Here is a 14,169-nt window from a genome sequence, read left to right on the forward strand (position 1 = left end):
TTTTTGACCCCTGTATGTAAAATTGATGTAGAAATAAAAATAAAAAAACTGTGTTTGTTTATAAAGTAAGAAAGGAAACATTAACATAATGATTTGTGGAAATCAAAAACAAAATATTTAATGAATACCTGGAATAAGAAAAAGAAAGAAAAAAAAACATATCTTTTAAAGATTTAGCAAAGAAACACTCAGCCATCACTGAAATAACATAGGAAATGAATACGGGTCTTTTTAGACCCATGTATGTAAAAAAAATTTAGAAATACAAAAACTGTTTGTTTATAAAGTAAGAAATTAAACATAAACATAATGATTTGTGGAAATCAAAAACAAGATATTTAATGAATACCTTGTATAACAAATGATAAAATACATATATTTTAAATATTCAGCAAAGAAACACTCAGCCATCACTGAAATAACATAGGAAATTAATACGGGTCTTTTTAGACCCATGTTGCGCATTAGAAGGGTTGCGATACAAAAACGACTTTTATTCGAAAAGTAAGAAATGAAAAATTTCAATTAGGATTTTTAATGATCTAAAACAAGTTAATTGAGGAATACCTGGAATACTGAATGATAAAATTAATTTCTTGCAAAGATATGGAAAATGAAAACTCAGTCGGGTCTTTTTAGACCCATGTTGTGCATCAAAGGGTTATTGACTGGTTGTGGAACGTCAAATGCAAGAGCTGTATACACTAAGCGCGATAACCCTTCAGTTTTGGATAATAATATTCTAAAGTGAGCGTTCAGCTTTAACAGAGTCGTGCAGTTCAGTGACGTCACGCGAGCGCGAGCTGGATGTTCACGTCATCATCTGCTTCCGACAACAATTGCCGATTCTGCAGTGAAAGTCAGCGTTGCGTTCAGTTCTGGGATTGAATAATTTATCCTGGATTTTTATTCTCTCACATTGCAAACATACTAAGCTAATAGTGAAACTATTACAGTCATACCTGCATGTGTGAGTTAGCAAGACAGCTAAAGACATTAAACTCGTATTATGAAGACATTTGGAGCTGTTTTATTGTTTTAAGTCTAACAACCAGTACAAAACAGCAAAAGTAAGTGTGTTATCTCAAGCCAACCCGACACCAGTGGCCGTTGATGGAGTTTGGGCGCACACAGTAACCTCACTGAGGTGTCCTGGAGGAGAAATTTACCTTTAACTGAGATTTGTTAAGCATGGAGTCATGTTTGAGGTTTGTGTGTCGAGAAAGTCTCAGGAAAGTGTCAGTGAAATGCTGCTGGACGTGGAGAGCCGTGAAGAGCTCAAGATCACCTTTCAAACGCCCTCTTACATCAATATGTGGCCGAGCACATCACAGCATAATACAACTGAGAGCTCAGGGAAACTGTAGGTGCTGCACATGTGTTATTTTATGTCTCTTTTGTTCAAACAACAGGAGTAACACATTTGCTTCTGTTGTCAGACCTTTCCAGTCGCCAAAGAGTTACAGATGCATCTCAGGCAGCTCTGTCTAGTGTTGCACCAGTCTTTGTGGTGGTAAGACAAACATGCAGCATCCTTGTGTATCTGTTAGTTTTACTTGCACAGTGTCATTATGATAAATGGTTATTCTTTACTACTCAACTTTCTCATTTAACAGATGAAGTTTGAGCCGGATGGAAATGTGACCTCATTTGGTGAGTTGGAGGATATTTACACCTACATAGTCTATGTTTGATATAGTATCTATAGTGTTTGGTACAGCTCTCACTAGTGTCATTCTGTTCTCTAGAAAAGAAGAAAACAGAGTTGTATCAAGAGCTTGGTTTGCAGGCGAGAGATCTGCGATTCCAGCATTTAACAAGTATCACAGCACGAAACAATGCCATCATCATACGTATGGAGGTATTGTCACAGTATTAAACTATGAGTTTCCATAGTCTGAGAGTTAATCTTTATCTTGCACTTAAAGATGAAATCTTGTGAAGAAAAATTGGAGTTTTGTGGCGTAAAGTCAATGTCTGTTAGCTTTTAACCATCTTTAAGTCATTGCACTTCAAAAAGTTGCTAAATTAACTTTGAAAATACCCATCAAGGTACATTAATTCTCACTTGTCTGTAAAAAAATTTGTCCAATAAAAGGCTTTCTAGAATGAGACTGTTCACTCCACATGTTTTTGACTAGCAATAGCAAGTAGCAAATCATGATTTCATGGGGCTATGATGTAAACTAAAGGCTATTATAAAGGTGCGCTTAGTTGGTGGGTTCGAATATTCATACTTCTTTACTATAGAGTATGCCAAAAACAGTATGCCAATGGAATAAGTCTGAATCGTCAGTATTCATGAAGCAGTAAGCGAGAAATATTGCAGTTGATTTTTGGCAAGATTTTGAATTGCGGATTTAATGAGCCCTTAATCCCTTGGGAGTCGAGAAGTCACATTCAAACGCTGGATTAAAAAAACGATGAAGAGCCGTGAGACGGGTGGCTCATCTCAACTGTAAGTGCTATACATATCAATAAAGTTGTTCCTTTTGCTTATATGTTGCTTGTTTAACAAAACCAGAGCAGATTATTTCCGCGGTTGTTGTTCTTACATCATATATTTAGGTCACGGGTCAATACCCAAGTGTCCGAATGAAGTATGTCAGGAATTTATTCATACTACTTGCATGCATACGTTAATGAACGTACTGTTTTACCTGCCTTTATCAAAAATAACACATACTGTGACAGTACAAGGTTTTTAGCTGGCTCTTACTTGTCCAGTCATACTTGTGGCATCCTGGATACTTGAAGTTTGTTTAACAAGTGTTGCCTCTTCACACCGAAAGTGTTTGTTTGTCTTCTGTTTTTGTTACTTTTAGTCTGTGTTTTTCTCCATGTCATACTACACGCATCTCAATTATGGACATTCTTGGATTTAATCCAAATAAGTTTTTAGCATAGTTACACGCTGACATCATGGTAGCCCTGACTAGCAAGTTCTCTGCTGTCTAAACACCCGCTTTTGCTCTTGCTTTGCATTTAACGTCGCGCTGTTCATCTGTTGTCCGCCATGAGAGAGAGCTGCAGGTAGTTTGGACATTGTATATTCCCACTCATTCTGTTTGGACTGTCTGCTGGATCACTCTTGTGCCGATCCATACACTCTGGACTATATTGTTGACCTGGGCTCCATTGTTGTTTGTAGTAAATAGTACTACATAGTTGTGGCAGCGGGGGCGTGGTCATGCGCCCGTCCGGGAGAGAAAAGCGGTAAGGGCGCTTACACCTGAGCTAAATTAAGCCTAACACCTGTGTCTAATTGCAGTAGCGTAAAAGCCAGCAGCCACAGAGCTTCGAGAGAGAGACCGACAACAAGGCCAAGAATACTTGTGTGTCACAGACATATATATATATATATATATATACACATAAATTAAGCTGAGAAAATAAAGCTTACCCCTTAAGCTGACGCCTGTTTCCGTCCCTTCCTTGGTCCGTTTCACACTGGGGCCGAAACCGGGGCGGAAGCAGGCGTCAGCTAAGGTAGCTTTATTCTCAGCTTAATTTATGTATATATATATATATATGTCTGTGACACACAAGTATTCTTGGCCTTGTTGTCAGGCTCTCTCAAGCTCTGTGGCTGCTGGCTACGCTACTGCAATTAGACACAGGTGTTAGGCTTAATTAGCTCAGTGTAAGCTCTTACCGCTTCTCCCGACGGTGCTGACCACGCCCGCTACAATAGTACTTAGTGGTAGTAACTAACTACTGTCAGCATGGCTGTGCTCATGAGAGGGTGACCCGTTCCATGTAAAATTAAACAGCTTTTATGTAATTACTGAAATGACAGGAAGCTTCATCTAGTGTGAGTGTACTTAATTTTCAACATATATATTTTATAAAAATGCTATTCATGTCTTAATGTGTAAAACTTTTTAATTAGAAAAAAAACTTACTGCGTGCACATTTAACAAATGGACAAACTCTGTTATGTGTCCTACCTCAATGGCAATGTCATGTTTCAGTAGGAAGTACATCTACACAGGAAGGAAAACTGTGCTCGTCAAGCCATTTCATGGGGTCTTGAGTGTTCTCAGTTATAAAAGCCCTTGAACCTCAACCAAACTGTCAGTTTGAGTATTGCATTTTTCAAACAGAAATCTTAATACAAGTAAATTTTTATGTCCAAAGTCCCTCAAAGCAGTGGTTACTCCGGAGAGTTTGCTGGTGCTGGATTTCCGTGGACTTGGTCTGGAGAAATGGCTGGTTTTAGAACTTGGGCCGCAGTTGGCAGGAGATGGAAATTTGGCTACTTACTCCCTGCCATTTGAGTTCAGAGCTCTGGAAGCCATTCTGCAACACAGGGTAAGCAATGCACAGAGATGAAATGCATAATGTCTTTATTAATAAATGAAAATATCAATATCTTTATTTCACTATTATTGCACACATTATTCTCGATTCGCCATCCGATATCAACAGCCATGTTGTCATTTCTGGTCACTGTGTCAACTTAAATCTTTTTCAAGTAATCATTGTGAATGTGTAATCATGTGTTGTTGCATGTTTATTGGTAAGCATGTGTTCTGGCACAGGTAAATGTGCTGCAGGCACAGCTGAATGAAGTTCAGCCTCAGATTTGGGATTGTCTGGAGTCTTTGGTCGACCCAAAGCTCCTCTCTGCTGACCGCAGCAAACTGCATATGCTTCTGCTTAATAGCAAAAGGTGAGTTCATTAACTTCTGTATGGAAGTCTGCTGTAAAAGGCTCTTACCTACAATAGTGGTACAGAGCCTCGGGTGTATCCACTAAGAATAAATTACGTCTGGTAAAAGCGTTATTTGCACACGCTGGTTTAGCACCTAATTCACTAAAGGAATTATGCCATTCAGACAACTGGGCAAATGCACCCAAAAATCTGTGCTGAAAGAAATTTGCACGTGCAATTCAGATTTTGCGGGCCGATTCTGAGCGCTTTATTGCTGAGGATGCAGCAGATTACCGGGATCTAGCATTTTTTGCCAGGACTCCCCTATTGTGATCCAGACATCTGAATCATCTCAGTCACATGCGAAAATACGCTTTACTACGCTGCATTTCTGGATATATGCCAGGTTATAACTCTCTTTTCCATCATTTGATCATTATTTCATGAATTACTTGCTTTTTTTAGACTGTAATAGTGCAGTGTAAATTGTGTCAGGCTCATCTGTAATGAGCATAATTTACATAGAAAGGAGCCTCGTTTTCATTCAGTAGGAATGCCAGTGACTTAAAAAGGGGTCATGACATGAGTAATCAAATTTTCTTTGATCGTTTGACATTAGATGTCATTGTACTATAAAAACATACTGCAAGTATCAGAACTGAAAACCAAGCTGCAAAAACATCTCGTTTGGAATTCATGGAACTTGTGACATCACAAGGACCATATACATCTGCAGATGTATTTGGTCCCTTGGCCCTGGCCACTGGTGCTCAGTCAGTCACACAAGTGAAGAGGAGAGATGGGGCCTGTTATGGCAGATTCATCCAAAATGGACTTACACAGGACACTTCATGTGCCTGTCTGGATATAAATGTTTTTCTACATAAACATGCACAGACAGACGTCTTTGACCCCTTGATTCATACATCGGGCCGCTTTTAAAAGACACAGTGTCAAGTTATAACTCTGAAGGGGAGAAGCTCTCTGTCATTCAGCTGCTGCTTTTGCAAAAACCATGAGTAAACAGTTTTATTCATGAATATATCATATGTCATGACTGTATGATAGTTTATGATTCTGACATCATGTTTACAACGGGCACGTCCATCAATGCGATGCAACGGCTTGAGGCTGTCTACACAGGCATGTCAGCACAAACTTTCTAAACCATTTATTTGTTTTGTTGACATTAGCGCCACCGTGGGCAGTGCAAAATGGAATGGACATTTGTTTACTGTCGTTGCGACGCTCCGCAACAGATGCTTCCATGGTAGACCGCATCATTGATTATAATGGGTTTTATTGCTTTTGACACAACTCTCGAGTCCAGTGAAGACAGGGTGCGTTAACAGTTATGCCTGAGATGAACAGTTTAATATATTCTGATGCAATGTGTTGGATGTGCTTCATGTGTAAACCCTGACATTTAGTTTTATTATGTCTTGGTGCTTATTAATTTTCATCCGATTGAGTTTAAAAAATGTCTGAATTCGAGGTGCTGCACAATGTTAGCCAATTGTTATGAGTGGGCGTTTACATTGAAGTGTTAAGGAAGTACATATGCCAAAACCGAGCATTTCAGAGAGATGGCCTGAGACAGGGTGCAAAATGATCATATATTACCAAATAATTATAATACAAATGCAATTTAAAATATAATTTTAATGCAAAAAACTTTACTAGCATTATCAGTGGACCTCAGGGAAGATAATAAATCTATTAAAAAAAGAGCATTTCATGACCCTTTTTAATACTCTATTATTTCCGGGGATATCATCCAACATGTGGCTTCCTTTTACTGTAGTTATCTACACATTAAACTGGGATAGAAGAAATATTTATTTTCAGATAGGGGAAGTGACCCTGGCCATCAGGCCATTCTTATTGTTGAACTCTGGTAAATTATTACAACTTAAGGTATATTGTTATAGGAAACATACTCCTAGTAATACAATGATCCCTCTATCTATCTGTCCTAGAACATACTGTATCATAACATTGCTTTGAAGAGCCCTAGTTTCTTTTTTATAAGACCAGTAATATCTCTGCCTGTGCTTTTTAAATCAGAAACTGATGTTAAATAAGATCAGCGTAGCATTTAGTGGGGTGCTTATTGAAGTAACTTGATCTGGAATTTCCTTTGAGAGTAAACCCAGAGTTTGAACCCCCTGCAGCCTGTCAGAGCTGGAGACGGACATTAAAGTGTTTAAAGACAGTCTTCTCAAGATCTTGGATGAGGATGAACTGATAGATGAACTCTGTCTCACCAAGTGGACCGACCCACGAGTGTTGTAGGTGAAACTTTTTTCCTTTCAAATGTGTTCAGGTCACTTAGTTTTCAAATGACCTAATGAGATATCACAAAATTTAAACATTCCTGTTAAATTACAAAATGTGATGTCATTGTTCATATGTACATAAAAATACTTGACAGTATAAATATCTGATCTTTGGTGTTTGTTTAGTTGACTTCCTTATCTGTTTGTGGTTGTATTTTCTTTGTTTGTGTGCATGTATGTGCATGTGGGAATGCCTTTGCTGAAATGGAGCCAGTGAGGAGAGTAGTCTGGGAATAGATCATGCAGAAGAGATGGAGTTACTGCTGGAGAATTACTACATGCAGGCAGAGGAGCTGGGCAACAAAGCACGAGAGCTGAAAGGCCTCATTGATGACTCTGAAAGTGTCATCTTCATTAACCTTGATAGGTACCAGCTGCAAACAAATCTTACAAAATGTATTTTATTTGCACTAGCTTTGTGTATGCAAGACATTGTAATGCACAATATCAGAATTGGATCACGATTGTCACAGCTTAATACAAAATCTGATAAAAAAATGGAGTGGTGGTGGCGGTGTAGTGGGCTAAAGCACTAAACTGTTAAGCAGAAGGTTGTCGGTTCAATCCCCACAGCCGCCACCATTGTGTCCTTGAGCAAGGCACTTAACTCCAGGTTGCTCCGGGGGGATTGTCCCTGTAATAAGGGCTCTGTAAGTCGCTTTGGATAAAAGCGTCTGCCAAATGCATAAATGTAAATGTAAATTTAGCTTTTTAACATAACCTGATTATGAAAATTAGAGAGATTCAAAGTTTATCAGTACATCCCGGTTCCGTTCGGGGTCACTTCTGCTCTTCTGTTTTTCCATGGGTATTTAGCTAGTGTGTTGAAGTGGCTCTGACCACGCTGTGAAATGCAGGTTACAAAATTTTTCACTTACTTACTGCTTCATGTATTAAACTGCAGGAAGGCCTACGAATGTTAACATTAAAAACACCTAAAGTCGCAATGCAAAATCTTGAGAAATTAAATTGTGATTCTACGATTAATATTTGTATTGGCACAACCTTAAATAGCACACTACTAAACTTGTATTTCATTCCTATTTTCAAATTTCATTTTAATTTATTACGTATTACTCATGTCATACACAAAGACTTGCATAAGAGAACCTGGGAAGGACTTCTCTGTAGATGTCATCTGTTATTTACAAGTGTTTTTAATTTTCATCAGCCACCGGAATGTCATGATGCGGCTGAACCTCCAGCTCACCATGGGAACATTTTCCCTCTCCTTATTTGGTCTGATGGGTGTGGCCTTTGGCATGAATCTGGAGTCTTCCTTTGAAGAGGTCAGTGTACCCTGATCAAATACAACTTTACGCCATTGTCTTCGCCAACACATAACCGTAGTCTAAGGTTCAGAACATATATTTATTGACCCTTTGTGTTTGTGTAGGACCCGCGTGTGTTTTGGTTGGTGACAGGGTTAATGTTCCTGGGCAGTGGACTTATCTGGAGAAGACTGCTCTCTTTCCTGGGCCGACACTTAGAACCTAGCTCACCACCTCCAGTACGTAACACCCACAGCACTCCACATTCACTTTACACCAACCTAAAGATGATAAATTTACTTTGATTTCTCGTGACATGATTAAGGTCAAGCTCACACAACAAGACTGAAGGTTATCATAATGAATACATAAGTGCCGACGCGATTAGTCAACGTTATCGTAAACGTCGACGATAAAAAAATTGTTGACAAAATATTTTGTTGTCGAATAGTCGTTTGATGCCATTTAGCGTAACATGAGATCATATGACACTCTTAATGATGGCACATGAGAGCAGCACTGCAGCTTGCACCTGACTGAGGAAAGGATTACACCGATCACAGTCCAGATGCACTTTAAACTTTCACAGCTTCAGGTGACATTTTTTAAAAAGATACGTTCACCTGAGAAGCAGCATATGAGATATTTAGACTTGGTTTTAGAGAATAGATCTTAAATACAAGTATATTTTGTCTTTATCTCACTCACAGATGTATAACCAAATAAAAATACACTTGATACATTCTCTTAAAGGTAAATGTATCTTTTTTTTAAAAGGATTTTTAGACATTTTTAAATGGAAAACAAGACAAAAACACTTGATAACAATAGGATTTTTTGGTATGAATTTCTTTTCTATTTTTTTTTTTCTCTTTAATTCAGTGACTGTCATTTAGAGGTACTTTTAAAAGATGAATTTGTCCTCTTTATTGTTAGTAAGCACATTTAATTCAGCCTTTTTACTTGGCACAAGCTTAATAATCGGTTAAGAGCTAATGATTAATCTTTGCAATAATTGCTGTATAGTCGAATAATAGTTATAATAATAATCCTTAGATTAATCCATTATCAAAATAATCATTAGAAGAAGAGAATCAGAGAAGTTGGAGCTTGGCTCTCAAGCAGTGTTGGGTCTAATCGGATTACAAAGTAATAAGTAATTAGAAATTCTTGTAATCAGATTACAGTTACTGACTTTGAAAAGTACTTTAAAGGGATAGTTCACTCAAAAATTAAAATGTTGTCGTCATTTACTCACCCTCATGCAATCCCAGATGTGCTTTAGAAGAATATCTCAGTTCTGTAGGTCCAAACAATGCTAGTGAATGGGTGCCAAAATTGTGACGCTCCAAAAAGGACAAAGGCAGCATAAAAGTAATCCATAAAACTCCAGTGGTTAATTCAGAATCTTCAGAAGTGATATGATAGGTGTGGGTGAGAAACGGATAAATATTTAAGTAAATTTTAGCTTGAAACACTTTTCCCTGCCCAGTAGGGGGCATGTGAATGTGAATCACCAAAAACACAAGAAGAAGAATGTGAAAGTCACAGTGGAGATGCAGGGAGGAGAATTTATTGTAAAATATACAAAAATATTGATCTGTTTCTTACCCACATCTATCATATCACATCTGAAGACATTGATTTACCCACTGGAGTCTTATGGATTACTTTTATGCTGACCTATGTGATTTTTGGAGCTTAAAAGGTCTGGTCACCATTCTTTTTCATTGTATGGACGAAAAGAGCTGAGAAAGTCTTCTAAAAATCTTAATTTGTGTTCTGCTGAAGACAGTCAGTCATACTCATCTGGGATGGTATAAGGGTGAGTAAATTATGAGAATTTTCTTTTTTGAGTGAACTACCCCATTACTTGGGGTACAAATATTTCTAAACAAAATTTGATTTATGTATAATACAATTTAAATGTGTATTATTTTGTTCATATGTACAGCTGTTTGCATTTCTGTGATAGCTGAAGGGTATGGGACAATGAACAAGGAGAAAATATACAGGATGTTGAATTTGTTGAGTGTTGTTTTTTGTGTTTTAGAATGTAAATTAAAAGTAAAGTAATTAGTAATGTGGTTACATTTATAATAAAGTAATCAGATTATAATTTTTAGATAAGTAATTAGTAATTTGTAGTGGAATACTTACCCAACACTGCTCACAAGTACACATGGGTGAAGATTTAAAACATCAAAGGTGATGAACTCCAGTTTACACTTTGGCTTAAAGGAGAGTTGACCTCTGGTGGTAAGTTGTGTCATGCTAATGATTTTCTTCTTTTCACAGATCCCCCCTGTTTGGAGGAAAAACCAAATCGGCACCTTAAAACCCACAGACATTAAACCAGGAATAAGATGATGGCGTGAACGATTGTTTTTTCTACCTCTTTTCTTCTCTCTCTCACTCTTTCTTCTTGCTCAGTCACTTGCTGTATCTCTCACTTTTTATGCATACTGCATTTCTCAGCATTATGTGCCACTCACCTCAGTCTAATTCAAAATGACTTTTATCTGTCCAGGTACTACATGGTATTATGTAGACAGTTTTTATTTTGCCCTGTGAAATTTGTCTTCATGTATGTTATTGGGTAATCTCTGTATTTATTGTTGTGAATATCATTATGATATAATGCAGAAATTGGCTGTGTGCACCTTTTATTGACTGTTGTGTGTGACATTTTTGCAAAGAACAAAATTTTCTTCCACTAACAATGGTCAGAAATTAGGGGGGCTCAGGTCAAAATGCCTCTAAAATTCAAAGTGTGGGTGCAAAAAATACATTCTTTTTTTATTTATTTTTTTGTTACATCTGATATAGTCCTTAATATTCTATTATGGTCATTGTTTTAATAATAATAATTCCTTACATTTGTATACCGCTTTTCTAGGCACTAAAAGCACTTTACATAGTATAGGGGAAATCTCCTGAACCACCACCAGTGTGTAGCATCCACATGGATGATGCGACGGCAGCAATAGTGCACCAGAACACCTACCACACACTAGCTATTGGTGAAGAGTAGAGTGATGTAGCCAATTCAGGGGTGGGGATTTTTAGGAGGCCATGACAGATAAGGGCCAATGGGGGAATTTGGCCAGAACACCAGGGTTATACCCCTACTCTTTACGAGAAGTGCCCTGGGATTTTTAATAACCACAGAGAGTAAGGACTTAGGTTTAAGGTCTCATCCGAAGGATGGTATGCATATTATGGCAATTGGTTGAAGTTGATTTAATTGGTAATGCATTCTCAATATTCATTTTTTTGTATTAATATATTTGATATTAAAGGATGAGACCGTTTTAAATGTTTTTTAAGAAAATGCCCTCATAAAGATAAATCTTTCCTGAACCATAAATCCAAAGAGCGAGTATTGCCCCTTAATGTAAAACGTCATTTCTGTTACTGCCGCTAACTTGTTTTCCCTGCTTATACCAAAGAGCCACAGATAAATATGAATAGATAACTTTAATAAAACATAAATGTCGATTTGTGTGGGCTCTTTATTTGAGGGAACTAGAATAAAACATTACAGTTTGTGTTCATTAAAAATCTTTTCTTATTAGATGTTTGCATGAAAAGTGCTTTATAAATGAAGTTTTCATGCATTTGGCGTACTGCGGCTATTGTGTGGTTATATTTGGTTTAAACGGCAGGGGGAGAAAGACCCCACTGCACAAGATAGACTTTTAATAGCCTTTATTACACTGTAAAACCAGCTAGTTAAATACAAGTAATATGGAATCACAATGTAAGAAGGTTTCTGTTATTCTGTTTGTTTTTTGATGACAGTGGTGACTAAGTTAAACGAGCTTTATAAAACAAATATTGTTACTATGGTAATTTATAATGTTTATATATTCTTTGGTTCTCTGTAATTTTGTTTACTACTGAAATTTACAGTCAGACACACCAGTTGTTGGAAATATGTAATTGTAAATACATTAAATGTTAAACGTTTTACAAACAATGTCGCGTGAAGCAACAACAACATCTTTTCCTTCATTGACGCTCTTGTGCGTCTCAAACCGAATGAGTTTACTACCTAGACAGCATTTTTGGGCATTATAGGCTCACTCGAAAGTTGTAAATTAAGACATAGATGCTGTTCATTTTGGCCGCTCACTGGGTTTGAGACGAAGGTACAAGTGTTCGTCAGCTGTGACGCAACAATCCTCCCAGTCTCTCTCTCTCTGTCGTTCTTATCATCCTCTGTCCGAGTAGAGCAGCACAGCCTCACGTGGACTCAAGCCTTTAACATCACATCAACACTCAAGACAGAAGAGAATCAACATTGATCATTTGGTTCAAAACGCCTAACATCTCTCTGAAAGGATCTAGCATATAAAGTAGTAAAAGAAGCGGAGAGAAGCTGCTGTTTAAGGAGTACAGACAAGAGCGGTTCACGATTTATTTGCTAAAGACTTCCTTAGAGGAATAATGAGGAACATTTGGATATTCCTGACGCTTTCAGCAGCTGTCTGCTTTTCCAGCAACAGGGTGAGTTTGATTATATTTCATATTTAATCTACTTTTTTGATACTTCTATAAAGTGCATGTAAACAGTAACATAATATGTAATGCTGTTATGATGGACATTGTTGCTGCTGGAATGCAGATTATGCCTAATTTTATACTATTTTACATCACTTCGCATGCATTTTGTGGTTCAGTAAGGGTGACAGACTGGTCCTGGCAACGTATGTGCACCCCATCAGGATCTTGTCAAATCTGACATGTTCTATAATGGTAAACCCACAATAATCTAGCTGAACAGAAAAGAGAGAATTGCAGAATAATTTAAACTTCATCTTTCATGACACCTTAACATTTGCATCTCAAAAGATTCATACATTTATTTGGAGTTTTATTTCAGTTTAAACTTTCTGTGGTTGAATATGTGTTAGTTTGAGGAGCGAACATTTATCATGTGTGCACTTGAGACTGCAGATCATGAAAACTGATCTCCTCCTGAGACATCTCGATGATTTCTCAGCCAGTTTTCACTTTTAATCAGCACAATCTAAAAATCCAGGTGAGTTGAATCAGACCTTTTCAGTTCTGAAATTGAAAACCACAGTGCTGCAACAAATCAGATTAAGATGGTTTAAGTAATCAGTTTAAGAAGTCTTGATTTAGTTTCAGAGATATGAACTGTGTGAGAGAACTATATGGGAGTATTTTGGCCCTGTAGAATTTCTATTTCTCCTTATAAGAGAGATTATTTCTTTCTGCAAGTCTATTCCGTGTGTGAACTAGTGCTGCACATCTATTGATAATTTTGTTATGGTTGGTCCTCCTTGATCGTGTTTCGGCATTGGTCCCAGGATCATAAAATGTGTCAGGTGAGGCACAAGGAAAATCTAGAGGTGCAATCCCCCCCCCAGGTTGCTTCAGTATGCAGGTCTGTGTTAATTACCTTTACTGCAATGAAGCCCGTCACAAAGAAGCATTAAAATCAGTTGAATTTTACAGGAAGATGTTTTCAATTTGCACAGTTTTATTAATATCTTGTTTATTGATTTGATTGTTTGAGTGAAGCAACTGCTATGATGTTCTCAGAAAAAACTAACAAGGTCTCTCTCTCTGTTTTTAACCTTGGCAGTAGTTTTACAAACACTACAGTTTGACCATTAGTTCAAAAAACTTGCACCATATCCACAGTTTTATCTGCGTGCTAATGATTCATGTTAAATAAATAGTCTGCTTATCCGTATTTAAGTATTAGCCAATCTCTTTCTCAAGAGGACATCTTATTTTTTAATTAATGTCTCTGAAGCAGGAAATAAACTTGAATATGTTTTGATCATGCACTCATTAAAACCAGAAGGTCATTTAATTATCCTCAGAGGTAATTCAGTTAATTTAAAAATGGTAAGAAGTGGCTTTT

At 37.3% G+C, this 14,169-nt stretch overlaps 2 protein-coding genes across 2 annotated transcripts in view; both read left to right on the plus strand.

Annotated features, from left to right (window-relative positions):
- The first annotated feature begins 832 nt into the window (after window positions 1–832).
- Window positions 833–11,824, plus strand: mrs2 (magnesium transporter MRS2). Its single transcript, XM_052144190.1, has 11 exons — window positions 833–1,363; window positions 1,440–1,513; window positions 1,617–1,653; window positions 1,749–1,861; window positions 4,141–4,314; window positions 4,545–4,675; window positions 6,832–6,948; window positions 7,211–7,363; window positions 8,168–8,285; window positions 8,393–8,506; window positions 10,566–11,824. Exons 1-11 carry the CDS (start codon window positions 1,192–1,194, stop codon window positions 10,635–10,637), a joined length of 1,275 nt encoding a protein of 424 aa, XP_052000150.1. The 5' UTR covers window positions 833–1,191; the 3' UTR covers window positions 10,638–11,824.
- Window positions 11,825–12,476: 652 nt separating this feature from the next.
- The window catches only part of LOC127656453 (syndecan-2-like), a 41,949-nt gene continuing 40,256 nt past the window's right edge, over window positions 12,477–14,169 (plus strand). Inside the window, exon 1 of the mRNA XM_052144790.1 lies at window positions 12,477–12,779. Coding sequence (XP_052000750.1) covers window positions 12,720–12,779 — 60 coding nt within the window. The 5' untranslated portion in view covers window positions 12,477–12,719. The remainder of the gene's footprint in view (window positions 12,780–14,169) is intronic.

This window comes from Xyrauchen texanus, chromosome 15 (assembly GCF_025860055.1).
Source record: "Xyrauchen texanus isolate HMW12.3.18 chromosome 15, RBS_HiC_50CHRs, whole genome shotgun sequence".
In the NCBI taxonomy this organism is placed as follows: Eukaryota; Metazoa; Chordata; class Actinopteri; order Cypriniformes; family Catostomidae; genus Xyrauchen; species Xyrauchen texanus.

What these genes read in the sequence shown, in the direction of transcription:
- mrs2 (XM_052144190.1), top strand. Translation starts at nt 1,192, where the DNA reads ATGGAGTCATGTTTGAGGTTTGTGTGTCGAGAAAGTCTCAGGAAAGTG. An exon ending in CTTCTGCTTAATAGCAAAAG is followed by an intron (nt 4,676 to 6,831) that starts GTGAGTTCATTA and finishes AACCCCCTGCAG; the next exon opens with CCTGTCAGAGCTGGAGACGG. An exon ending in ATCTTCATTAACCTTGATAG is followed by an intron (nt 7,364 to 8,167) that starts GTACCAGCTGCA and finishes AATTTTCATCAG; the next exon opens with CCACCGGAATGTCATGATGC.